This window comes from Vespula vulgaris, chromosome 23 (assembly GCF_905475345.1).
Source record: "Vespula vulgaris chromosome 23, iyVesVulg1.1, whole genome shotgun sequence".
Taxonomy (NCBI): domain Eukaryota; kingdom Metazoa; phylum Arthropoda; class Insecta; order Hymenoptera; family Vespidae; genus Vespula; species Vespula vulgaris.
Window position 1 is genome coordinate 857332 of NC_066608.1, and position 14170 is coordinate 871501.

General features: G+C 29.3%; 4 protein-coding genes across 4 annotated transcripts; 3 read left to right on the forward strand and 1 right to left on the reverse strand.

Moving 5' to 3' along the window:
• The first annotated feature begins 2174 nt into the window (after positions 1–2174).
• LOC127071876 (protein lines) lies at positions 2175–5195 on the forward strand. The gene has a single exon (XM_051011663.1). The coding sequence runs from the start codon at positions 2175–2177 to the stop codon at positions 3957–3959; it is 1785 nt and encodes a 594-aa protein (XP_050867620.1). The 3' UTR covers positions 3960–5195.
• Positions 5196–5335: 140 nt separating this feature from the next.
• Positions 5336–7751, forward strand: LOC127071877 (protein FAM98B-like). The gene is made up of 5 exons (XM_051011664.1): positions 5336–5510; positions 5702–6068; positions 6211–6501; positions 6582–6877; positions 6962–7751. Exons 1-5 carry the CDS (start codon positions 5473–5475, stop codon positions 7572–7574), a joined length of 1605 nt encoding a protein of 534 aa, XP_050867621.1. The 5' UTR covers positions 5336–5472; the 3' UTR covers positions 7575–7751.
• A 434-nt stretch (positions 7752–8185) lies between these two features.
• LOC127071875 (transmembrane channel-like protein 7) lies at positions 8186–13258 on the forward strand. The gene is made up of 4 exons (XM_051011662.1): positions 8186–8535; positions 8860–9272; positions 9392–9633; positions 9726–13258. Exons 2-4 carry the CDS (start codon positions 9095–9097, stop codon positions 11607–11609), a joined length of 2304 nt encoding a protein of 767 aa, XP_050867619.1. The 5' UTR covers positions 8186–8535; positions 8860–9094; the 3' UTR covers positions 11610–13258.
• On the reverse strand, positions 13255–13932 carry LOC127071880 (ribonuclease H2 subunit C). Its single transcript, XM_051011667.1, has 3 exons — positions 13756–13932; positions 13453–13685; positions 13255–13381 (listed from the first exon to the last, which is right to left on the reverse strand). The coding sequence occupies exons 1-3, from the start codon at positions 13898–13900 to the stop codon at positions 13361–13363; spliced, it is 399 nt and encodes a 132-aa protein (XP_050867624.1). The 5' UTR covers positions 13901–13932; the 3' UTR covers positions 13255–13360.
• Between the last annotated feature and the right edge of the window lie 238 nt (positions 13933–14170).

Here is a 14170-nt window from a genome sequence, read left to right on the forward strand (position 1 = left end):
GCAGGCCTATGTAAAAAAATATATAGCATCCCTACGTCATTGAAAGTCCCCATGATCATATACTTATATAGGTGGACTACACTGTGATCCATTTTATTCTCAATACTCTAATCGTTCTACATCGAAAATATGAAAACGTAATAAATCTAACGCATGATCGTTTGATTATTGTTGACTATTCGAGGAAAAAAAAAGCAGTCTCCTTTTATTACGACTCTACGTGATGATTACTTTCGAAGTATGTATACAGTCGATATATGTAAATATATATACTGATACATACCAACACATACATATTTTGGTAGCATTCACATTTCGATGTTGCGTGTTACGTATATCTATATATGTGTGTGTGTGTGTGTATGTACACTAATCGTTACAATATTCTTCTATTTTCTAAGGACTTTCAGAAGATTTATTATCATCTACCATTTCATATTCTCTCTTTCGCCATATTTGATACAGTAAACAGTTGACGAATAAAACTTTTATATAAAAAGGATAAGGAGCGTACCATTCTACGATTTTGATTAGTCCTTCTCAAGAACCAATCGCATTCTTCATATTTTATTGACGAACGCTCTGATTGGTTAGTCCTTTTTATGTGAAGAATAGTGGATGAATTTGGACGAATGGATTTGTAAATAAATATTAGTAATGTTCGATTAATAAATTTCAATGATCACTCATTTCTAATGAATGAATATTAATCTTAATGCTATAGAAAAAATAATGAAAAAATGAATTAGAATATGAAAATGTCAAATCAAATGGGTAACTATTTCTATCATTTTTAGTTCCGACAAACGCAAAATGGTCGAGGCGCTGCAATCGCTGCAGAGTTGCCGATCATCCTGCATATTTATTATGAGACTTTTTAATCGGGATTAATTTTAATAAGAATAATTGTATAATAATCTCTCAATGAATATTTAATGAAGTTTACTAACGGTTTTGAAGCAATTACTGAAGCGGTTCTTTTAATCTCGCTCAGTACATTGTGGAATGTGCGACGAGGAGCTACTGTGTTACGCAGCTCCGCATGATGCCATCTCAAAATAATATTTTAAACACGAAGAATTCGTGTCTTATGCATTATCGAGTTAATATTTTACCGCTCGATATAAGATATAAAGCGTTTTATGTGGACGCTTTGTTCGCCGTATTAAATAAATACAGATTTATTATTTTTACTCGGTAGCATGTATACGTGGCAACAGAGCAAAGCTGGGCTCGAGTGCCCAGTCACTTCCTAGTCAAAAGAATTTCATCGATCACAAACAATAATATATTTATATCGTAGAACAAGTGAAATACAGTGAAAACATTAACTTCAATAACAATGATTCCAACGTGTACGTTTACTTACTTACGAAATTTTTAACGAAAGATCTTGCTATGCGCAATTATTCGCAACATAACAAGGAGCGTCGGTTTTATGCGTTACATGTGCAACCACTGTTAAAGTTGACTTCACCGCTATAATTTTTTAAATACATCTATGAACAAATACGATTTTTCACCTTTATTAACATTGGGACTATTTATTATCTGCCCGGATGTATTAAAGCAATATCTCGTATACTACTGATACACGTGAACGCATTTTAATATCTATATCTAATTATATGTATATATACAACAGTGTGTTGAACATATAAATACTTTGTTGAACTACCTATAAAAGAAGATCTTTTGGAATCTCATCTCTGTAAGTTGTTTTATTTTTTCCTTCAATATCATAACAATGTTTTCTATTGTCCTTCATATTTGTCAAAGCATTAGACATGTATGTTTTATCAAAAAGATATAACATGGATATAACATAGATATAAAACTTTATAAATAGAATATGATGTATAATTTTCTTTTATTCGTTTTAACCTATCTTTTAACGTTTTTTTAATGTTTCTTTACTGTTGATAAAATAAATATGGAATGTACACATACCATATATAATTATTCATCTCCTTTCTTTCAGAACAAATATCAACAGGATATATATGATATTTCTATGAATGATATAATCACTGAAAGCAAATGTGGAACGAATCATATTTGGCATTTATGTGGTATTCCTCTTGTTGGAAGATCATGTGCATTATGAAGATAACTTGATAAAAAGTTTATAAGAGATATAAAAGATAAAAGTAGATGTTGGAATATATTTGCTAATGGTGCTTTGGCGCTGTCTTTATTTTCCTCCTGTCAGCACAATGGAGGAACCTGCAAAAAAGAAACAACGTCTTGAGAATAGTAATGATGGAAGAGAATCATTCACTGATATACAATGTTTTCAGAATAGTTTATTAGCTCAGTGTTTATGCAACATACCAGAGAGTAGTTTGCGCAAACCATTTACCACTGCAACAGTGGAGATGGCAGATGGTAGTTTTCGTCCTATAGTATTATCCGAATGGGAACCTGATCAAACATTGGAGTTTCTAAGCGCCTTGCAGCTTCTTTTCGACTTGGCCATCAAACAGAATACAAGGGGTGTTATGTGCAGTAGAGTTGCAGATGTTTGTGATGCATTAGCACGAAATGAACATGGTATTATAGATCAAATCATTGATCTTTCAAGTACAACCAATAAGTTTATATCATTTGTCGCAAGCAGAGTTTTGGCTTCATTTTTTATTGTAACAAAGGACAATATTGAAGTTGCTTGGTTGGAGAGACTTACTCAATCTTTAGTGAATACTCACTCTCCCAGTCAAATGGTATTCACTTTGGATATTGTGAAAAGAGTGGTAGAACATAAAGATTGCAGCATTCATCCATTGGAAGAGACAGACAGTTTAGTGCCACCGTCCAGTTGTAATACTATAACAATATCAGACACAGAAAGTTTTGATAGTACTTCGATAAAAGCTATGTGTGTTAAAGTACTAGAATCTAAATGGACTATATTAGTATCCAAATTTGATGCAATTCTTGCCTCATACACACCACAGCATGAGTCTGCTGTTGTAACATTTCTAGATTTATGGGAATCAATAATTTCTGTAAAAGCTAATTTATCGGTTATCGATACTAAGCTTTTTTATTCTCAATTAGACAATTTGGTTTTGTTGCTGAATGCCAATGTTCCAGGTATAATCTGGAGACATCTTTTAGGATTGTTTAATGAAGTATTATGTTATGGTAGTACATTAGCACTACAAGATGTCTTACCTGATGAACCTTGCTCTCTAGCACATTTAATTGTTCGTGCTGTTAAAGATTGGAGATTATTAGATTCCTTGCCTTATCGTCATGGATCTGGAAGATTTGGAGGTGGTTCTGGCGAAGGAGACAGACCACTTCTTCAGAAAATTGTGCTCTTAGTTTTAAAAAGTGTTGCAGTGACTGTTAAGGAAACACGCAGTGATTCTAGTGATTCTTCTTTAGGCTCAGAGGCAGAAGATCTTGATGCTGACATGGCAGTTATTGAAAGAAGTATCAGAGAAGTTTTAAGACAGCTAGATCAATGTGTCAAAACATTAATGCCTTTCCATCCAGAAATGCCATTATCACAATGGGTTGTACAAATGTTTCATGATCAAGATGACTTCCTGATAGAAGGCATGGTCTGTTGCCTTGATGTAGCAGTTGGTCTTTTTTATAGAGGACCACCACAAAATGATTTAGGTCATATGCTTAGTCCAACATTAACATTTATACAATTCATACATGCTGTATCTCATGATCCAGATGTTTTATTAGACTTACTTGTTAGTAATGAAACTTGTTTTTTATTGTATTTACTAAGATTCTTGAAGTATATCAGAAGAAATTGGCCAGAATTTGTATCATGTTGTGGTAGAGAGTTGGATGATACCATGACAATATTAATAAGACTTCGATTGGCAATAGACAGATTAGTGTCTAAAGCTTTGTTTCCCTATAACATCAATCCAGTTCTCCGTTTATTAGAAAAATGTGAATCCTTTTATGAAGGTAACATAGATAATTAATCTTCAAACTGGGGAGAAATTTTTGATTGGTGAATATAGATATACGAAATTTATTTCAATTAAAAATAATATGGTACAGATAGAGAGCGAAAATTTTGGTAAGAATAAGAATTAATAAGTATAATGCTTTCTTATTAAATGTGAGAAAGAAATTCTTTTAATTTATTAACTCATCCTCCCTGGTTAAGAGGTTAATTGATGACTGTATTATAATGATATAAAATGTTAAAACTTAAATATTATTAGCTTAATGTGTACAAAACTGTTAAGATATTTGCAGATTTCTTCGGTAAGAAGTAATCTGCAGCATGTAACTTGGGTGCACTTTTGGTATAAAGACAAAATGTACTGTTTATATGATAATATAAAGTTTTAGATTTGTAAAATATGATGCAACCGATCAAATTTTGTTAAATCTTGTTTCATATCATTAGTGCAGCAGCATGCATTTAACATATTACTATTTATAAAAAAAAAATATAAACACATTATATTTTATATTAATTAATAGCTGTAAAGCACAATTGTACAGATCTTTAAATATCTTTCTAAAAAGTGACTGACTTGTAACTATTTCTCAATACAATATTGTTTGTCATCTATGTTCAAACTAAGGAAAGTGTATTTTTATTTATTATCATTAGTTTAAATTGTATGCAGTCACTATCAATCTTTTATTTTATATAAAATATCTTCTCTTTATAGTTGAAATGTAGAAATCCAGTAGAATAAAGTAGTACAAAGGTGATCATAAATCACATTCTCTAGAAAAAACTGCACACACATGGTGCTATAAATAATACATTTCCCAAAGCACTATTAGACGATGTACCTACATGTATGAAATATGCAAATACTTAAGGACAAATAAGTTCAAGTAATTATCACAACAAGAAAAAAATATGCAATTAATATGGATAAAAAATTAAGTACTTGATTTTATATGACAAATATGTAAATTAAAATTCATGATGATTCTACTATACATTTAAAAATTATCAACTAATATTTATTAGATAAAAATGATGAAAAACGAAGTGTTAAACAATTTCTGTAGTATTTCGAAGGGATTTTTTTTTTATGTAAATAATAGTTGTAATGAGTATTAATTATATGTATGTATATAAGCTCAACTATGTAAGTACACTACATGTAATGCACTAAAGTTTGAAAATTTTTACTTTTGTAATTACTTTGAGTTTTATTTTGACATCCTATATTATGTTATTTACTCTTTGGTAAGTAAAATATAAACCACTTTAAACTCTAGCGTTCGTAAAAATAAAAATAAAAGTGATTTGGGTATTTGACACATTTATATTATTAGATACTACCGCTGCGACATCTATATCGATCTTACCGGCAGCAACCATATTGCTCGCCGCTACGTAGCTGTATTGAAACGTCATTTTTTCGTGTTCGATATTTCCTCATAAATATGTTATTATTTTATATGTATAACATTAAAATAACTTTGTTTTAGTCACGTTAATTCAGCGATACATTTTTCGACATGGAAACAGATTTATTACAAGCACTTGAAAATGTCGGGTATGTATTTCGAGGTTATAAAATTAAGTCTCCAACATATTTGAACATTAAGTTTTATATTATCGCTAGAATAATATGAATTATGATAAAATTTGAATTGTTTGTCTTCGGGTATTGTTATTATTATTATTATTTTTTCATTTATATGGTTTCATAATATCTAATACCGTTACAATCCATTTTTCTTGAAGGTATCAAGGCTCGTTACTTCAAGTTGATAAAATGTCTAAAGCTTTAGAGCTTGGACCAAAATCTACAGATTATACCGGTTTAATTGCTTGGCTTGCAGAGCAAATAGGAATGTTCATTGATATAGATGAAAAAATTAATCCTACTAATACTCCAGATGATGCAAGTTCTTTCTTGTTAGAATTAAGTTGTTTCCTTAAAGAAATAGGATGCGTTAATCAAAATTTAACTACTGGAAATGTAAATCAAAGATTAGCTAACAAAAGAAATAGAACTTTGTTAATTGAAATTCTAATTTCTGAACTTATGGCTTGTAAGTTATTGCAAGTTAAAGATAAAGAAACTGATACAACTTTAGAAGTTATTATTGTAAGTATATTAAAATTTCTTATGTGTTTTTACTATTTATATATTTGATTATTGTGTGTATTATATATCTTTTATCATATATGAATATACATATATATCATAAAATCTAAAAAAATATATTATTCCAATCAATTTTTTATAGAATGAAAGTGATACTGCAAGACACCTTAAAAGTATGTTAATAGCATTGCAATTTCAAAAACCACCAGATAATATTACAGTGCCAATGTTGTTTACAAAATTAGAAAATAAATTAAAAGATATAATATCAAAAGTTCCTGTTGATCTTTTGGGTAAACCTTTAATTTTTGGTGAATTGTCTACTGATCAATGGAACAAGCTTTATGATCATGATAAAGAATTACATAAGGAATATGAAATGCGCAGAGAAATGTTACTTAAACGATTAGATGTAACAATTCAATCATTTCTGGTAAGAAAATTCTTGATTATTAATTTAAAACATGAAAGTAACTGAACAGTTAATTGGAAATAATTTGATATGAAATTTAGTGGTCTGAAAGAGTGAGAGTATACGAACAGGAATTAAATAATAGATATCATTCGGGAAGAGCAAAAATGGGTACAAAGCCAAATGTTGGTATCGCTGATTTACTAGCAGCACGAGAAGATTTAGCAGTGATAGAGAAGACTAGTAACGCAGTCGTACGTAAAAATACTCGAAGTAGCATAAATAAAGTCATTATAGGGGATGTTCCGGATCGTGGAGGAAGACCATGTGAACAAGAACCTCCACCTCCAGAAATGCCATCATGGCAGAAAGACAGAGTAGCAGGACCTCCATCTAGGTTTGATTATAATGAATATTATAATATTTTAGTTAAGTTAAAATATTTCTATTGAAAAATATAAACATTAATTTTTAATTTTAGTGGCGGTTATAATAGAGGAGGAGGGAATACTAGTGGGTCAGGTGGTCGAAGTGGTGGTGGTGGTGGTGGTAGAGGAGGTGGTGGTGGAGGAGGAGGAGGAGGAAGAGGAGGTGGTGGTGGTGGTGGTTATGGTGGTGGTAGAGGAGGAAGTAGCTATGGGACTGGTGGAATGGGAAGTAGTTATGGGAATAGCGGAGGAGGTGGCTGTGTCAATCCTAGAAGTGGATCAGGTTACAGTAGCAGTGGAGGTAATGGTGGAAGCAACAATTATAGCATTGAAGTTGCCAGTAATTATGGTGGAGCTGGAGGAAATTATGGAGAAAGAGTAGGAGGAGGAAGAACTAATAATTATTATACTAGTAGTGCTGGAGTAACTTATGGAAATAATAGGGTTGGAGGGGTTTCCAATAGTGGAGCCTGTGGTAATAGATCAAGTGGGGGATATTATGATTATAATGATCCTGCAGGAAATTATAGTCAAGATTATCAACAACGTAGTAATTCAGGTAGAGTTCAAGGTGGATGGAATCAAACTGGCAATAATCCCAATCGAAATAATAGTCAACGTAACGGTTATAATCGTGGAAGAGGCTGGGGTAATAGGCAGCATTAAAATTATTTTTTAATTCGTTAAGTATCTCGAAATAAAATGTATCTCGATTTGTTTTTCATAGATGTTGATTACAAAAAATTTGTTATTTTGAGTTATAATGTAGAAGTTAAGAAATTTTGATTTAATTTTGTTATTAGAATGTAATTTTTGGAGATATTATTTCCATTTTTGATTTTATGTTGTTTATTACTTCTGATATTATCTAACCTAACTTATTAGTAATTTGACAGTAATGTATTAGGAGTGTACAATTGATATCCCAATGTGATATGTAATACATATATTGTACACAAAAAGTAATGCTATATATTATATACATAATCTCTCAAATCAATTTACAAGATTATAAATTATCATTTTTTATTCTTGTAATCAAATTTACAATTAAAATTAGAAATATTGTCTACCTGTTTGCCTGAAAGCAAGTGAAAATTAATGTATTGCTTATATCCGTTTGTCTAAGAATTTTTTCGATAAATAAATAAATAATTTACATTTTATTTATAAAGAAACAACATAATACAATGTATATGCAAACTTATACACTTGAATAAATAAACATGTTCTTTTATTGTATTATTTTGTTTTTTTAATAATAATTTTAGATATATCGAAAGATATTTTAAAAAAACAATATAATTCATGTATCGATATCTGATAACGTATCGTCCAATCAGAGTAAGTCTTTGGATTTCGTAACAAATATGTCTTCTAGAAATAACCTATTCAATGCTTAACTTGTTTTTCTTTTCTTCAATTGGTTATGAACAAGTGAGTTCACCTCTCTATAACATTCTTAATAAAGCTTTATATTCTTTTTGTTTAATGTCTACTTCTCGTCGTCAATTTGACGTATGGCGAAAACAAGATGCCACTGTGTTACTTTGTTCGATATTTGCTCAAGTTCTTAGTCATTTTCGATAGTAAGATATGTGAGACACCGAGTATTAAATATACAACGGTATGATTATATTTAATATTTTAATTATAACAAAGATTTAAAATTATATCTTTATATATCAACGATCGAAAGTTATATCTGCAAACGCTTAGATATCAAATTTGTATGTTCGATGAGTAATGAATTACATATTTCTCAATGATAAGCCCTATCATTTTAATAAAAAATTATTTAAAAAAATTATCTTATCTTCGAATACGAATGACGTAATTTCCGCGAATTAATTGTTTGTTTAATTATATTGATAAGTATATATGGATTAGTTAAGTGCATACGAAAGGTAGTGTCAGTGAAAATAATACGAATTGTGATTTGTTTTTTCAGCACAAACATTTTATCCGACAATTAATGCTGTAAAATATAAACATTCTTCTCTATAATTATACTATATATAATTATGAAGATTGGATGTCATACAATAAGCACAGTAATGACAACTTTTTTCATTGCATTAATACATTTGCCAGTATTATAACCTCTTACTTCTTACGAACCGTGATATTTCCAAAGATTGCAAAAATATTGATAATAAAATCCAAAGTATTTTTGACAAATTAAAATGTCGGGTGGAGAAAGAAAGAAACGTGGCTGTGATAGGGCACAAGGATGGGAAGAAGCTGGTGCTGAATTTTATCAAGAAAGTTATCCTGCAGCTATAGAAGCTGATTTACAACAAGCATTGCAAAGAGATCCTTCTCATATTGCAACTTTACTTCCCAGCAAAAAATCTCGCGTTGGTAAGAGAAATATCAATTTGTAATTCTATAGGTTGCTTTGTAATTCGTTTTTTTTCTGTTTTTTTTTTTTTTCCTGAAGATTATATAATATTACTTGATAAATTATATTTTAATTATAGCCACAGCCAAACGTATATGTAATGATACAAAAACAACTCTGAGAAGACGTACTAGTACTAGATCACGTGGTACAAGTACTGCGAGACGCATGTCAACAAATATTCATGATGCAGCAGTTTCAATGTTACCAGATTTATCTGAGAATTTATCTAATGAAGAACGAACGTGGGAAGAAATAATGCAGATCAAATCTATGCCTGTATCTATGACACAAAAAATACAATTAAAAAATCAGTTACAGGTATATCCTTAATAATTTTTTTAATAACATACTTTCAATGAATAATTAAAAAAAAAGAAATATCTATTAATAAAAGTGTAAATATTACTTAGAGTGCAACAAAGTTGAGATTACAAGGATTCGACCAACTAAAGTGGCAGCATAGGAAAGTTTGGCAACAATTCCGTGCAAGAATGAAAGAGGCTTACTCAAAAATGGAGCTTTGGAATGATAGTATGAAAAAGATTGGTGGCAATTTTGGGATGGGCATTGTAGCATATTTTTTATTTATCAAATGGTTAATGTATTTGAACACAGTTTTATTTTTAATTATATTTTGTTTCATTATATTGCCAACAATATTGTTGGAAGAGACAGAAAAGGAGATGTGTTTATCTAATAATAGTGCAAGTGTATCTTGTTGTTCTGAATTATATTGGAACACAACTGAGAGTACCAATAGAATTTTAGAATACACATTGTTATTTTATGGCTCATTTACGCACAAAATCTATGGTGCAGATGGTTCTTCCATTCGTTATAATTTACCATTGTCATATGTTTGTGCTATTATTACTGTTTTTATTATCAGTTTAGTAGCGATCGTCAGATCAGCTGCTAAAAGTTTTAAGGAAAGAGTTGTTGAAGGTGAGGGACAATTTTATCAATATTGTAATTTAGTTTTTGGAGGATGGGATTATTGCATTCAAAATGAAAAATCTGCAGCTGTGAAACATAAAGCTTTGCACAATGAAATGAAAGCATTTTTAGAGGCAGAGAGATTGGAGGAAGAAAGACAAAATCGTACGCGAGAAGAAAAAACCAAATTGTTTGCCTTACGTTTTGTAGTTAACATATTAGTTTTATTAGTATTAAGTGGCTGTGGTACGTTTATTTATTACATAATAGAATTTTCTTTTGACCAAGTTACGTTACATTCGGAAGAGCAAAATAACGATACAAGATACACGCCTCTTAATAAGATCGTGCATTTATTTTTTGAATTTCTTCCATATATTTGTATTGTTGCTCTCAATATTGCAGTTCCATTTTTATTTCGATATTTAATAGCTTTGGAAAATTATAGTCCTTTGTTTATTATACGTATAACATTATTTCGTACTATTTTTCTAAGACTTTCATCTTTGATCGTATTGTTAACATCTTTTTACAAAATCGTTTCACCTAGAGTGTCTGATGCAGAATGTACAAATAATGAAATCAGAGAATTACTTTGCTGGGAGACATTTGTTGGTCAACAATTCTTTAAACTGTACACCACAGATTTCTTCATACAATTCTTTATGACATTTTTTATTAATTTTCCTAGGTCGCTTTTAGCACGTCATACAGAAAATAAAATACTACGATTTGTAGGTGAGCAAGAATTTGACTTATCCAAACATGTATTGGACATTGTATATTCACAAACAATTTGTTGGCTTGGTTGTTTCTTTGCACCTTTATTGCCAATGGTAGCTGTAATTGGTACCTTTTTACTGTTCTATGTAAAAAAGTTTGCTTGCTTAGTGAATTGTACTCCATCAAGTAAAGTATACAGAGCGAGTCAATCCAATTCATTTTTTATGTTTATTTTATTAGTATCTTTTATTTTAGCTGTAATTCCAGTTGGATATTCCATAGCTGAGATAATGCCTTCAAAATCTTGTGGGCCATTCAGAGGCTTAGAATCTGTCTGGACATTGTTAATTTTAACATTTTCACAATTTCCTTATTGGTTGCAATCTATACTTTTTTTCTTGGGAACTGCTGGTTTTGGAATACCAGCTTTTGTTATCCTTGTTTTGCTTTTATATTACTATTATGCAGTGTCTATAGCGAATAAGCACATGGTTACAGTATTAAAAAATCAATTAGTCTTGGAAGGTCATGATAAACAATTTCTATTGAATAGACTCAGTGCTTTTATCAAACAACAACAAGATCAGAATAAATATCATCAGGACCAGGCAAATGAATTAGGCACTTTTTCATAAGTTCTCTTTACAAATATTTATTAATAACATAAAATTATTTCATTTAATGTCTGTATTGAAAATACTAGTCATTTCCTAAATGTACAGAAATAGTTGACTGAGTAAGCCAAAGCACATACAGTATATATATATATATATATATTAAGAAGTTGTTTACTTTGAATCTTTGTTATTGATATGACAAATGATAAAGACTGTTTATTACCATTTTTTATATTGCCTATGATAAAATCACGTGCTCAATACGTGTTTTGATATTTAGTAATTTATTTATTAGAGCCCCGATTTGTACAGGGTTTTAGAAATGTCGAAATTATGGATAATACATTAAATATGTATCTACTGAATTGATACTGCTATAAATAGTTATTTATATCCATTTAAATTCTGACACTTTACATGTACTTTTATAAACTTCTTATTACAGAATTTACTCATGAAGTTATTCGAAATGTTTTCTATTTATTATGTTTTAACAAGAAATTTGCAATTTTTGAAAGCAGATGTAAAAATGAAAACTTTTATCAAATGCTTTATCATCTCAAAAAAATAAAATAAACTTGATAACTCTTTGACTTTCTTACAAAATTTTAAAAGAAGGATGGTAGGTCTTTTTGAAACATATCTTGATGAAAAACTATATGATCATGTTTTAATCATAAACAAATCATCTATCAATTATATGCACTTGTAGTTACAAAAAAGAATATTTGTTTTGCTTGAATCTAGACAGTAAAATACAGAATTTTCTTTTTAAGCTGTAATGTTTTATTATCCATATAGATATTAAAAACAAAAAATATATGATACAAGCCTATCTTCAGATTAATTTTTCATTAAACATTAATTAAGCTATTGTAAATAAGTCTTGTAGAAATTAACTTTATGATAAAACTGAGAGCATTATTTGATATGCATTTAGTTAGCTTAGCAACATATGTAATATGTATCTTTTACCAAAGCTTTTATTGCAACTTCTGTATTAATAGAATATCTTAATAGATCCCATTGAGTAAAAAGTCACAAATATTGTAAATACAAGTATGAATGAATTTTTTGTCTGGAAATATTATTATACCACTTTGTACCTTTAATAGCACTGCCACTAATTACATTGGATTATTAGACATAAATGAAATGTCCCATTAAATATGTATCTACATAATAATTATTATATACATTGCTAAAAGTAGTATATATTATGTTATTGTTTATGTAGATTAGTTAATATACTGAATTTTTGTTAAAACATCATATATTACACAGAGAGTGATATATGCGATGCAGATTGTTACAATTAGAGGCAGTAATTTTGATATTTTTCTTAGTGGTATTTACATATTTTCACCTTGAAAAGGTACAAACATATTTCAATATAAAACATCATATATTATATGTAGCAATACCTTATACCAGCAAAACTCAATAAGCTCTTAAAGAGTTATAAAATTGTAAACACATTATCTTGATAACAAAATGGTTTGCATCTTTTTCATCTTGGTCAGTTTGACATGTAATAACATTTGACTTAAGATGCGCTTAGAACTGATGATAAGACAATTGTAAAATATTTAAAATATGTATACCTACATTTTATTAATATAAGTATCATACTTTGACGTCTATAGAATAAAGTAATTTGCAATTCAGTTTCGAGAATCTCTTTATTTTATATTTTTATATCAAAAGTAAAAATTTTATAAGTGTATTTAACATTTCCATAAAACTAGTTTATTTGTTAAAAAGTTCTGCTATATATCTGTACCATGAAGCTGAAAAATGCAACGATGTGGTTATCACAATTATGATATTAAGTAATTAATTCATTTTATGAAAGTCTTACTGCCTCTGCAATGTCGATCCAATCTAATGCTGCTGCTAAAGCATCATTTTTAGATGGCATTTTGTCATAATTCCAATATGTAAATTCTGAGAAGATCTTGTTCGAATATAAGTTACGTTGCATATTTTCAGCATCTGGTTTCTTATGCTCAAAAAAGATTATACCTTTATAATCACTAGGAATCTTGATTTTTTTTCCTTGAAGTGGATAGCCACGGAATGAAATGTTATAATCTATAAAATATCATTATTATCAGAATCATTTCATATTTACATGCAATTTGAGAGATAAATTAAAACTTACTTTCATTATCTATTTTGCGTATAAACGGTTGAAAAAACGATGAAACATTGGCTGGTCCATCGCCATGTATTTTACATGGCATCAAATGTATAACAGATTCCTTTTCTTCGCATAAATCATTGTTAACGTGCAATCGTACAGCCATGCTTGAAGATATATCTTTTCATCATAAAAAGGCGGGAAAAAAAAATCGAATCGGAAATTGAAAAAATAATACGAATATCGACATTAAATATTAAATTATTTATTTTCTTTTATTATAGGAAATAACAATAATTATTCAATATTTAATATTTATTAAAAATACTAATCAATTAATTAACAATTACAAACGTAATTTTTGTGATACTTAAATGAAAGTTCATTTATTAATAATACAATTTATTTACTGCAGAAGGTAACAAAATATCGAGAA

Bases quoted from the DNA above. Each gene is read 5' to 3' on its own strand.
- LOC127071880 (XM_051011667.1), bottom strand. From the start codon at position 13,900: ATGGCTGTACGATTGCACGTTAACAATGATTTATGCGAAGAAAAGGAA. The intron at 13,686-13,755 runs GTAAGTTTTAAT...GATATTTTATAG, and splicing joins ACGCAAAATAGATAATGAAA to ATTATAACATTTCATTCCGT. The intron at 13,382-13,452 runs GTAAGACTTTCA...TGCATTTTTCAG, and splicing joins GGATCGACATTGCAGAGGCA to CTTCATGGTACAGATATATA.
- LOC127071877 (XM_051011664.1), top strand. From the start codon at position 5,473: ATGGAAACAGATTTATTACAAGCACTTGAAAATGTCGG. The intron at 5,511-5,701 runs GTATGTATTTCG...TTTTTCTTGAAG, and splicing joins CAAGCACTTGAAAATGTCGG to GTATCAAGGCTCGTTACTTC. The intron at 6,069-6,210 runs GTAAGTATATTA...AATTTTTTATAG, and splicing joins CAACTTTAGAAGTTATTATT to AATGAAAGTGATACTGCAAG.
- LOC127071876 (XM_051011663.1), top strand. From the start codon at position 2,175: ATGGTGCTTTGGCGCTGTCTTTATTTTCCTCCTGTCAGCACAATGGAG.
- LOC127071875 (XM_051011662.1), top strand. From the start codon at position 9,095: ATGTCGGGTGGAGAAAGAAAGAAACGTGGCTGTGATAGGGCACAAGGA. The intron at 9,273-9,391 runs GTAAGAGAAATA...TTTTAATTATAG, and splicing joins CAGCAAAAAATCTCGCGTTG to CCACAGCCAAACGTATATGT. The intron at 9,634-9,725 runs GTATATCCTTAA...AATATTACTTAG, and splicing joins AATTAAAAAATCAGTTACAG to AGTGCAACAAAGTTGAGATT.